The sequence below is a fragment of the Echeneis naucrates genome, chromosome 6, assembly GCF_900963305.1.
Source record: "Echeneis naucrates chromosome 6, fEcheNa1.1, whole genome shotgun sequence".
In the NCBI taxonomy this organism is placed as follows: domain Eukaryota; kingdom Metazoa; phylum Chordata; class Actinopteri; order Carangiformes; family Echeneidae; genus Echeneis; species Echeneis naucrates.
Window position 1 is genome coordinate 10500386 of NC_042516.1, and position 13335 is coordinate 10513720.

The window sequence follows — 13335 nt, forward strand, 5'->3', positions numbered from 1 at the left end:
AAGAAAGGGAAGAAAATGGAAAGAATGAGCAAATCACAGAGAAGAAAGGGGGAATCAAAGTCACTGTGTGTGCACGTGTGTGCGTGTGTGTGTCTGTGTGCATAGCCAAACAATTTAGGGCTGATGACACATTGTAAAATTAATCCTCAGTTCAGCTGTCCTTCATTAGAATGAGTCCTGCAGTGAAAACTAGTCACTCATTCATACACACACACACAAGCACACAGAGCATAAACTCAATCTGTTCTTTATTAGAGAACAGCTGGGGGTGTATGACAGCTTGACTGGACACTAACACTGTAAACTCTCTCTGACCTTCATTAAACAGCTAAGTGCAGCGGTTCACTAACATTTTAAATGGATGACCTAATCACTGCCATGTGAAACTGTTTCGCTGCAAGCCTCTCAGACAGAGAAGACCACTTAACAAGCTATGCAGACAAGAGCCGAAAATAACACTGATGACTTTGCTCTTAAAAGCACATCAATCCGAACCGCCAATCTGATTGTAGCAATTGTTCAAGGATAACTTTTCAGTGAATTCAGTTCCATGAAATTTACCATCCTTCAAACCATGACAAAAAAGGGGGAAATCCAGTCGACCAGCAGCTGAATCTCTAAAATTAAAACTTTAAAAATTTTGGAAATCAATCTGAAAAAAATATATTAAAATCATAGGTTTTTAAGTTCATAGACAACTAAAATTCATTTGTATTTGGAGCTGACACTCAAAAACGTACTTTCCTGCCTTTCTCATCCAATAATTAAAAAAATTTTCATGAATTCATCACTTAGTGAAATTAGTTGCTGCTCGTTTCCCCAAACTAGTGCAGGTGTTGAAATACCTTTCACAGCTTCGTCCACTACTTCCACCACTCGATCGATCTGCTGGACCTGAAAAACAGGCAGACACACATGGGGAAAGTTTATTAATGCTGACATTGCCAATATATACAGTCAAATGAAAGACTGAAAATGACAGTTCAGAAACACATTTACAACACGGGCATGTGGTGGTAGAAGACAAACGATCTCACAGCTAAGAACAGGGCGATATCACATTTGTAGATTAGAAGAAAATATGCACTGCAGAATCAGAAGAATGCTGAAACCAGAGATATTCTTCCCCTGTTCTTTTCCAATTCTTAGGGGAACTTTGAAACTGTCCCAGACAAAATAATATGGAGAGGAAAGGGAGAGTGAATGAAAGGAAGAGACATGGAGAGGGATGTGGAGAGGGTTAAAGAAGTGAGGCAGGAAAATTTTTTTTCTTGTACCATTATTTCTTCTTTCAATTCTCCCAGCATCCCCTCTACATCTAATTCTCTCATTTTCTCTATTCTTAAGGAGGTCTATACTCTAGCCTCTGGCATCAGCTTTCAGTGCCTCCAGTCCCATTACTCAGTGTAACCCTTCTTTCAATCACACTCACAGGGATGCCTGCTGTGCTGGGCAGGCAGCAGTTTTATGTGACATGCTGAACCAAAGCCTATTTCCTTCTAATAGCCAAGCAATCTGGGTCCATTCAAAGCAGCAGCAGGTGGCCCCACTCACAGCAAGGTTGAGGTATCATTTAAAACTTGGCAATTAATTCAGCTCTCATTTTTCAATCCTGGTGCTCATCAAATCCTACTTTATGCTCCTGGAATACTGTTACATTAGGAAAGCTACATCTTTTTGTTGCACTATGATGGCCACGTCCCTGGAAAATGTTTTGATACTGTTTGTTTAGGAAATGACATCAAGGAAAATACATGGTCTCCATCTTGCGTTTCATAAGTGGAAGGGCAAAATGGGAAGAAGTAGACATTTTTGAGAGGAATGAGGTGTCTGCAGACTTCTGCCTGCTCTTTATGTGTACTCATGCCTTAGTTGGTGCTCCTGTTAGCCTCGGATCCTCCATGTGAGAAGATACATGTGTTCTTAAAACTTACTTCAAGGTTGTTTTCACTCTCTCCACCCTCATCTCTGAGTGCAGCACAGTCTCAGGGGGCCTGTCCTTGTGGCTATCTGCTAGTTACCATGGCATTGTAATGTCAGCAACCTCCTTGAATGCATTCCAGAGGATCAGCGCCCTCAATGATATAAAGCGCAAGCCTAATTCAACACACCTGGTGCTACGTTTCGTTCCCTAAACTTTGTGCAGGTTAGACTTGAAAGTTATTTGGGTTGCATTCCCTAAATGTTTCACGAGTTATCTAGGTTATGTTTCCTGAAGATTTCATAACATTCCTCAAGTTACGTTCTCTGAACATTTTGCGCATTTCATTTGTTACGTTACCATAATGTTTAATTGTGTGATCATTTCATTAGTTACATTACGAAATGTTGGATACATTGTTTCATAGGAAATGTTTCCTGAACATTGGGTTTTTTTTAATGATCAAAAACCAAATTTTAATTACCGGTATGTGAGCCAGTTTATCCATATGATTTATCAAAAGTGTAAATAATTTAAATAAATAAAAATAAATTTCTGAAATTGGCAAGTAAGACAAATGAACTTTGAGACATATTGGAAGGAAAAATCATTATGGATGGATCTTGAAGACAAACTGCTCAATGGTCAGTCAGAGACCAAGGAAGGGGCAAACTTGTACCTCGTCACAAAAAAAGTGAAAGTAAAATATTCAAATTCTAAGAAACCATTGCAACCGAGGTTATTTATGAGTGTGTTAGCATTAAGGTTAACATCAAGGTTTAAAATATTTACTAATGCAGCCTATCCAAGGTATTCATACATACAGTATGCTGAAGAGACTGGTGTGCGTGCATCTCATGTTCACAACATTGCTTACCCAGTGTAATCCTCTGTTTACCTAGCTAGCACTGTGTGCACGTTTGTAGATGTGTCTGTGATATAAGATGTGGTATGTCTATTTCAGAGGCTGTGAGATTACGTGATTGTTTTTGTACCTTAAGCACAACACACTGTCATTAATTTCAAAGCAACCTCACAGAACAACAGAAATCCACATAAAAGCAAGCACAGGATGATTAAACTGAATGAATTCAACAGGAAGCACTTGTTTTTAACTACACCCCTTATCTAGCCGTTAGTACAGTCACTATATACAAATTCACAACTGCTTATTTGCATGCAATTTGCATAACCCACCAACTGCCACTGTCATTGTATGGTTGTTTGCAACTACCAAGGATACACAAGGGGAGTGTGAGCAGACTCATATAGCCCTGTCTGTTTTTGTGAACCATGTGCGCCTGTCCATGCATTCGTCTGTCTGTCTGTGTTTGTCTTTCTCTGGTTGTGAAGATGAATGTTTGTTCAAAGTTATTGTATTAGGACAATTCGTACAGTACTATTCTATTTTGTACACACAACTTCAAAGAGCATTTTGAGGGTCAATACAGTAAGTGTTAAGAGTAGGATCAGGTTTAGAGTAAGGATTTGGGTTATGCATGTATTTCTGATTTTAAGGTAGGGGCCTAGAGAAATGTCTGATTGTTCTTTCAGATATAGAAAGACCAATGTGTGTGAGTGTGTGTGTGTATTAATGCACAATCCAATCTTCTCATGAAAGGACCAGCAGTAGTAACCTTCCCAGCTGTTTCTGCTGCCTCGCCCTGAAGGCTATTACATATACAAACCTGTTTATCTGGTTGTAATTATATTATACATACATGCCACTTGAGTTGAATTGTAATTATGTTACACAGTGGCATGTTTACTTAAATTGAGCTGCATTATTTATGGTAAAGGATATTCAACTTTACATCTGAGTCGCCCCACACCCTCTATATCTTATTAAGACAGTGGCAGTAATGAACATTGGCCAGTAAACAGTTTCATTTATCCCCATTTTTAACAAGGCAGGGTGTTTTTTTAATGCAGGGAGATAAATTCAGCATCGCTTAAATAAAGATCAACATTTTTACTGGTAATTTAGAAGACAAAGCCTGGTTGTTGGCGGTCAAAAGATTGCAGACAAGTACAAATGAATATATGCTCCCCCTAAATATTTGTGTGTGTGATACAGCCAAGCTAGTTAAAAACATGGTACAAATATTGCCAGTGATTTCATTAGTTTCCACTTAATATCGTTGAGCTGGTATACAGTAGAATTTGAAAAACATAAAATACATGTTTTTATAACATTGCGCCAGGGTGAAAAACTGAGCAGATTAGTAGGTGCCAACCAAAAGAAAGGAAAGACCAAATCATTGTGTTACTGAACACTTTTTGTTTTACTATAAATAAATGGCCCTAAAACTGGCTTCCCTTGTATTGGTAGAGCAGCACATTCCTGTAACTCATCTGATGTTGATGCTTTTTGTGAGCTATTATTCTCTAATTTCACACTCTGAACCCTACAAAACAGTTGAGGTCCGAAGAAAACCATGCTCAGAGCCACCATTCACTGCTACAGAAAGGTACCATATATCTGTTGGCCCAGCCACAACACCAACAGAGGCAAAAGTTTGGACTGCTGAATTTTAAATATTCATTGTATTTATTATTATTTAAATCACTGTACATGTGAAGTGCTGCAGTAATTTATCTGCTAATAGCACACAATTCATTTTGGCAACTCTTAATTGTTTAGTAAGAGCGATGATTTTTTTTTTTTTTTTTCTTCTAATTTTTATGTCTATGAAAAGTCAAACAGGAATCAATCTTATTTTTAAGCGTAATGCTTCCTTTCTGGGAGTTTTCTCACTCTTTTGATCGTACATCATTCCCTCTTTTCTGCTCTCCATCCTGTTCATCTTAGTGGTCTGGGTTTTGTATCCCAGGGATGTCTATTGATCCAAAAAGCAGCAGGGAGGCCAAAATAGAACAGACACAGCAGGTTGGCAACAAGGTGAATGACAGGTCAGTCTATTTGTATTTGTGTGTGTGTGTGCAAACTCCTCAAAGGTTACAAGATACAAATGAAGACAATGAAATTGCCATTGTGGATATACAACATACAGATGAGTATACACCCACATTTCTGATAAGTTTATGGACACACACACACACATATAAACTTACCCCAATGATGCTGAGTCCCTTGAGGTAGTCCATCCGTGGCTGGGCCTGGGGAACACAACCTGCCACTACAACCTTTTTCTGCTGTTCCTGGGCTTTTCTATAAAAGACAAAGAAAAAAGGCAGAAAAAAATCTGTTACATTTTGGTGATGAGTCAGCACCAACACTGTATTTATTCAATCATTTTGAGTTCATCGAGTGAGGAACTTTTGGTACAAATTACTTTTGGCCCCACACTACCGTAGCGTTATTTCATTTCAACTATAAAGTACAGCAACACAAGAACTTGAAAGTCTAATGGATTTGGACTGAAAACTTTGTGACATGTTCTAGGAAAGATGTGAAACTTTACTATCACATTAAACCTTCCACTGAAATAATATTCATTAACACTCAAGGAAAATATTGCGCATGCTATTTTGAGATTTAATTCTATTTTCTTCTGGCATGAAAAACCTCCAAATACCAGACAACTATGAGATACTTTAATGCCAGTTATGCTCAACGTAAGAAATGAACACAATGCTTGTTAGACTTTCTTGTTACAAAGAGAACCTTGCTTGTTTTTCCCAGTGGCATGTAGGTTTTTCCCTTATGATGTGTCCTCGTGATAACACAGTGGTCAGGAATTTACTCAAGGTAAATCCCACGGTGCTAATTCTGTACACGTGACTAAATAAAAAAGTATATATCTATGTGAAAAAAGATAAATGGTTTGTCTGTTATGTCTGATTGTCAAACATAGCAATGTAATTCCCATCACTCAGCAAGCGCCACCTGCTGATGATACCAACTAATAAAGTGGCCATTAGTATGTACATTTAGCTTGATGAGGAACAATTGGTTCCATGAAAATATATATATTGTACTTACTATTAAGTCATAATATAAATTAGGTGCTCTCATAGGTATAGCCTGGAATAAGTATACCTTAAAGTCTAAAGGTTTTGGAATAGGTCAATAAAATATATATTAGAGCATTTAGAACATGTTTCTGAAAAAACAGGGCTGGCCCACATGGCACCAGGAATTATCACAGGAAATCAAATGGTGAGACCTCCTTAACCCTTTAATGTCCTACCCAACCGTTTGGTAGAGGCCTATATTTTTAAAAGTGTAAAAAATCTATATATATTTTGTTGTTATTATTGCCTCAAGGAAATAAAAAATGCTAAGAAATAAGGGTTAAGTGGGGAGAGACTACAAGTGCATCAGTAAGCTATTGAGCATAAGCCATAACACAACTGCATGATTGGTATGGAGGCAGAGGAAGAGCCACACTTCAAGTAACTGAAGGTGCGAAGGACGATAATGATTGTCTGTGGAAATTGGTGATTCGTCAGTCTTTCCAGATGGCAAGAAGAACAGAATTGCTCAGCAATGACAAATAACACAGATAGATCAAACTTGAGCTAAAGGATGCGAACTGACCTGCTGAATATAAGCTTCACATTCTCAAATTAAAACAAAATATTTTTCTTCTGACAGGGCTGCACAAGAAGTCTGTCACATCAAACAAGACAGGCAGTAACATGCAACAGCCCAGTTTTCTGTCAATTCATGTCTATTATTGTAAAAAAAAAAAAGAATCAGGGAAATGTTCAATTAATGAACAACTACATAAATAAAGAATCTGTTGCATGCAAAGGAAGTCAGTGAAAACAGAAGACAGACAGGGGAGTCAGACTTCCTTTGGTGGAGAGATGGAATAAAACAAGGGAAATCTGCCAGGGGAGGGACTAAATCATGTGGCAACAGTCACAATAAGCTCAATGACAAATCAGTATTGGATTGAATATGTGCATTTTAGTTGTATGTTGCAACCGTCCGGCAATAATGAACTGTTTTTAAATCAATTTTTCAAACTGTGGATATTTCATTGAACAATTTAAATACATTAATTCAGCAGTTATACGAGGACTTTTATAATGGCTGTTCCAGTGTAAATGGTTTTGATTTCTCAGAAAAAAAATCACAAAAAAATTTTACATCTGTTTGGTCTCCCCAATGTTACATTGATCTCTTATTTGAAATAAACAAGAGAATCTCTCTTTTTTTTTAACTCCCCAAGATGATTTGAATTAAAAAGAGCTGGGCAGATAGTAAAACAGTGTAGCTAACCACAAGGAGAGTGTGCGTGTTTGAGTGTGTGTCTGTGTGCATGTGAATGTAATGTATGTGAGTCTGTCACCTCCAGTTAGTGCCAGTGAGATTTGAGACACTCGGTCTGTCTGACAAAGGCTTTTGGAAGAGCTGCCCAGACTCCGCCATGAATCTTTAATAATGAAGCCTCCTGACAGCTGGAGCGAGAGAGGGAGGGAGGGATGGGAGGCGGGAGGCATGTAAGTGAGGGAGGAATTGCGAGAGGAGAGGGGAAGAGAAGAGAAACTGGATGCAAACTGTCAGTTGTGTTTTAATTCAGACTGTGTTTGTATTCTTCAGCAAAACAAAGACAGATAGTGATTTTGGGGGGGGGGGTGCTGGAGGGGTATGTGAGAAAGCAAAGTAAGCAGCAGCAGAGAAAGGTGAAGACAGACAAACAACTCTATTCAAAGCCGGTTTACATTGTCAAGTGAATGATGAGAAAGGGAGGGATAGATGAAAGCCAAAGCTGCTGAGGGGAGAAATGAAAGGACGGAAGATGAAGGCAAATATTGAAATGTTTTTAGGAATAATTTGATTATTCTGAGCTGTTTGTACCATTCAGGGTTATTTTAGTCTCCTCATTACTTCTTAATCAAACACTTCATTGTCACGCAAGCACTGAGCAAATAACAAATCACCTGAAATGCCAAAATGTAAAGAAATAAGTCAGTCTGACACCACAAACAAAAGTTTTTTAACAGCACATTCAGAGAAAATGTACTTCTATTGATCCCCAGAAAGCTCATTGTTATTGTACACGTGCATTTACTAGTTTTATCCACAGGCCTTTCCACATTAATATAGATGACGATGAATAATATCCACCCATTACAGCACTGTTCTGGTGATCACAGATTCAGAGAAGAGGAGAGACAGAGAAGGGTGTTAGAGTAGAATATCATGACATTAGTAAATACTTAAAGCTGGAGAAACATAAACTTTCAAGACGTGAAGAAGTGAAAGAGAGAAACCAAAAGAGCATTTATCCATGTAGAGTAGTTTGTTCTCCCAACACTGTTCCTCAAGAGCTCATACTGGCATCGATGCGTGCGTGCGCACACACACACACACACACACACACACACACACACACACACACACACACACACACACACACACACACACACACACACACACACACACACACACACACACACACACACACACACACACACACACACAGCAGGGATCCGTCTGCATAATTCACACCGTCTCCTGCCAAAATGCGCCAAACGTTCCTTTAATGCGCTACTTGCTCCACGCCCACAGACTCAGAGCCATAGCTGACACAGCGAGTAAGCAGACAGCGCCTGATCTGTCGCCTCAGCGCCCCAGGGGGAACTGGCTAATCATGTTGCACACAGTTCCTGGATGGGATGAGATGGAATGGGATGGGATTATGTGATGCAGTTGCTGTGGTGATACTTTTGAGCCCAAGAGAGCGGCCGCTGCTAGTGACCCAGACCGGAGCAGATGTCCCCTAAGATCAGCAGAAGAGGTGTGCTAGAGTGCGCTCAGACACACATACTTCCTTGGCCTCCTTGGCACCTTGCCCCAAATCTCTGTGGCCCGCTGTCAACTTTGTGCTCTATAGCCTGAAGACCACACAATCGCACCCACACACGATGTGAACATACTGCACATATGCATACCAATGGTCACGAATGGCAGCGGGAACAGCACATAGCAGCTATGCATACAAGTTTGACCTCTGTGGTATATATGTATGGCAGCGAAGACTGTGCTGTACATACTGGTTTTTAACAGCTGAGTAGACACAGCGAATCAGTCAAATTAAAACAGACTAAATGTCCAACTGAATTGATCAGGTTGACTCGAAGAAGCCCTCTGCTGTAAATATGACATTAAAATAACTCTACGCACTTAGATGGACCACAGTGCATGACCTATATACAGGCCTTTTCAACTTTCTAAAGACAAAACTTGAAGTGATGACCATCCATTGTGGATTATGGCAATTTCCTATAGTGCCCTTTTCATTATCTCGACTGAAAAGCACTGACATCATCATACAAATGTGCGACACTGCTGGTGCTCTCCCCATTGCGATAAATGTGTCACATCCCAAAGCCATCCATGTCAATGTTATTAAAGAAGTCCAAAAGAATAGGCAGTAATAGGCCTTTACATTTATCATATGATTTATTTTGATTAAAACTTTAACATACAGAGTGAGCTTGGTTTTTCTAGTATCTTTGAATTGAATGGAAGTTAACTTGTACTTTGCACATTTTTGTTCATTCTTGTATTTCCCTAGATAAACAGCTAATTAACCAGGAGTCCTCATGGTGGCCAAAGCCTATGTTGAGGTCAATTTACATTACGGTTAGGGTCAGTCCTAAATTGGTTGTGTTCAGGTTAGCCTGTCCGCAATATATGGAAAACAGTTCAGCGTCCTCACAAGGACAGCAGCACGTGTGTGTCCTCTCAGTGACTCTCCCTGCTGTTAAATACCCTCAGCCCTATACAGATAGGTGCGGATGAGCTCATTACACACACAGGGCTAGCCATATGCTGCGTAGCAAACATGTTGCTTAAAGGATTAGGTCATACTGATAAGAGTAAAGAGTAAAGGTTGTGTGACTGAGATGTAATGCTCTACATCATGATTATGTTATGTATGTATGTATGTTATGTATGTATGCTGCTTAACACAGCAACCTTTATGTAGGAAACTGAATGACAATGTTTAAAAATTGCAAACGAAAAAGTATTGCATAAACATTTAATCTACTATAACTGGTGTATCATTATTACATCCCTACTCTCTCTACACCCCCCACACAGAATATTTCCACTGCCCTGACTCCTCAGTCTTTTCTCTTCTCCTGCTCGTCTGCACTCTGACAGTTGTTTCTGGCTGAGTTGACAGCAAGCCAGCCAATCAGCATACTCCTGACCTCTTTGCATTAGCATAAGCAGCAAGGGGCAAGGTTAAGTACCCATCAAGCTTCAGTAATTAAGATGTGAGCTGGTGTGTGCACTGCGCGTGAACATGTGCAAGTGTGAGTGAGCGATAGACTAAATGCATTCCACTCCCAATATTTTTCCACTTCTTCAAACCTTGCATACTTAGACAACCATGCAGTTCTGCTCTTGGTCACTGTCCCAGTTTCAGCTTCATGATGGCTGTTCAAGCAAAAACAATATTTAACTAAGTTACATTGGCTCTACTGAGGAGAATTCAATGTATTTTTGCTTGCATAAAGTGTTATTCATTGTCATATTTATTTTCTTGTGTGTCTATGTCACGCAGCCGCAGCAGGAGGAGATACATCTCTATCACTGGCTGACAGCCCAGACTGAAGGAATATGAAGAAAACACACTTGGTTGCTCTAATGTAGAATGCAGCCTCTCTATGAATACGCATTCTGGAAAAGTTTACTAAAACAACTGTCAAAATGCAAACTGAATAAATAAAGTAGCAACTAACTAAGGTGCATGTGGGAAGTAGAAAGGAAGTAGCTGGTGGTTAGAAGGAATAAAAAGCAAAAAAACATGACATGATGCAAAGGCAGTCAGTGAAAGTCTCTATGAATCCTGGTGTGTTAACTACAAATTGAAACAGTATGCTCCTAATACCACTGGGTTTCATAATACCATCCTGTCTGAGTAAAGTTTATCCAAATGAGAAATTTCCCCAAAGAAATAATGTAACTTTCTTGTATGTATGTAAAACTGGAAAAAATAGGACCTCTTCAAATGTTTCATTATTATGATTAATGCATATACCAGATGATATAATACTTGATATTTTTAAAGCTAATAGAGTAGTGTAAGAGAGGGCTACTCACAAAAGGTCCATAATGTATGTGATGTTACAGAAAAGGGACCTAAGTTGAGGTATGCTTTAAAAAAGAAAAAGAAATGTAAACAACAAGGAAACAGAGAAACAGAGTGAGAATGCATGAGTAAAAGGAAATTCAAAAACAAGCTGCCAAGAAGAGAGACTTTCATCACCACGTGAGGAGAGGGAGAGAAAGATTGCAATAGGACTCAAAAGGAAATAAAGGAGGAGAACTCAGATGCAGTGACAGGAAGATTGTGATTGAGGGATGAGACATGGGTCTGAGAAGTAAAGCTGCAGAACCATTCTTTCTCTGTCACACACATGCAAATACACATCGTCATACGCTGTTGTTGCATAGGGAAACCAATAGTTAATGCCCACAAGGGTAAAATTAATTAGTGAAAACCCTAAATTGAGCACATCCAAAAGCAAAAAGAGAAGGAAGGAATAGCAAGAGCAAGGTACAAAATCGGAAGGAAGAAAAGGGCTGTCCAATTTAATCAATACAAGATAACTACGGGAAAGCAGGTCTATAAAAGAGAGTTGTGGTAAGTGATGTCTACAAGGTAGATTTGGACAGACAAGCCGCAAAGGCCTGATTACAGCTTTGGATTTTCAATCTACATTTTTAAAGACCCTGATAGTGGCAGAGATATCAAGATTAACCACAACCACATGAAAAAACAACCATATAGATGAAGAAAAGAAAAGACTTGATTTTGATCCTCCACCTTTATTGCCAATGTGGTTAATAAAGGCATTCACGTTAGAACTGCATTTTACAGGATACAGGCAATCTGTGGAGCAGTCAATATGCCTATAACATGGCTAGTTTATGACTGGCTCACATGACTTTCGTGTATATCAGCGATAGAAGGTAGCCCAATTGTCAACATGGGCCTAGTAAAGGTTGGTCAGAGGAAATGCAAAGCTTTCAGATTATGGCCTTTAAAAAAGAAATGGCCCACACACCTGCCTAATTCTGCAAAACGGATGACATCTGTCTTGTAAAAATGAGTTGAATGTGTGATGAATATTGCATTACGGTAAATAAGTTGTATTTGTCGCTTGAGTGGCTCATAATAGAGAAGATGGTGATAAAAACAAAAAACATGGTGCAATGGCAAAGGGCCAGACAAACAGTCAGATGCATATGCGCAGGTAATTGCATTAGAGATGAGCCCTAGACTGAACCAAGAAGAGGGCAACGCCAAAGCAAAATCCTGCAAGGGAGTCTCATGAGGCCCATTTCCAATGCAAAGTCCTGTTAATATAGAAGAGGCTTCTATATATAACATGGGTGCAACCTCTCAGCCTGAGGTTGTGGTAGAGACACTGCTAAGTAAAGAGTTCAAGAGGATAAAAGAAATGCTCACAAAAATATGAGACTAATTTAATCTCATAGCAGAGTAGCAACAAAGATTATCTAACTAAACAAAAATCTTGTGCGTATTTGAAAAAATTTGAGCATGAAGTCAGTAATGTACAGGCTGAAGAATAGAAGCATTCAGTGTCTCAGTCGGGAAAAGTGTCGCATGTCGACTGCAAAAGGATGCAAACAAACCATCTAAATGAAACTGTTATGTCATCTATGTTAATGCAAACAACAGAAAACAAAACAAAACCAAACCCCCCTAAAACATAAAACAGAGCTTGTATCTGGAGCACTGGTACTTGTGCATTAGTGCGGCAGCTTCAGTCTCAGACTAAGCAGGATCTGTCATAAGGTACACACCAGCATTCATCATTCAGAGCTGCAGCCACTCCCCGTGAGGCCTTTCACCTCAGTGTGAATCAATCTGAAAACACGTGTGTGAGCGTGTGTAGGCATACATGCCTTTTGCTTCCTGTGGGCAGACAGGTGGACAAAGGCCCGTTTGCGTGTTTTTCTGCAATTATTTTGATCCAGAAGTGAAATCCAGGCTAGGATGAAAGAGGTGAAAGGACAATCCTGGTTGAATAATTCCACACAAAATTAGCCCAAGCATAAACAATCATGATTGGTTTCAAGGTCATAAATTATTACAAGCAAGGGTTTAGAAAAGTGGAACGGCAAATGCTCGGTGACCTGGAATACACCAGCAATCTTTGCAAATCACCTTTTTTTTTTTTTATTTCCAACTAACACAAAGCTGAAATAATTGAACAAGTAGGGATTGAAAGGTTTTCTGAACTGCGAAGTTAACTGAGCTGTCTTCTTTCATTGTATCAGGTCAGAAGACTGGAGATAAAGCATCACTCCTGAAAGATCTGCCGTTTTTGTCTTTCAGGACTTTTGCATCTACTGTTCAATCTAGTAACCCAACAATTTGGGATTGAGCTTCAATCCAGTTCTTCTGTTGTTATTTTCCTTCAACAAGCTTAAAATTCAGTGTTTCTCACTC

General features: G+C 39.3%; 1 protein-coding gene across 1 annotated transcript in view; it reads right to left on the reverse strand.

Annotated features, from left to right (window-relative positions):
- cdkal1 (CDK5 regulatory subunit associated protein 1-like 1) overlaps positions 1-13335 on the reverse strand; it is a 202331-nt gene that overhangs the window by 136660 nt on the left and 52336 nt on the right. The window contains exons 5-6 of the mRNA XM_029505241.1: positions 4997-5093; positions 846-894 (exon numbers count right to left, since the gene is read on the reverse strand). Coding sequence (XP_029361101.1) covers positions 846-894; positions 4997-5093 — 146 coding nt within the window. The remainder of the gene's footprint in view (positions 1-845; positions 895-4996; positions 5094-13335) is intronic.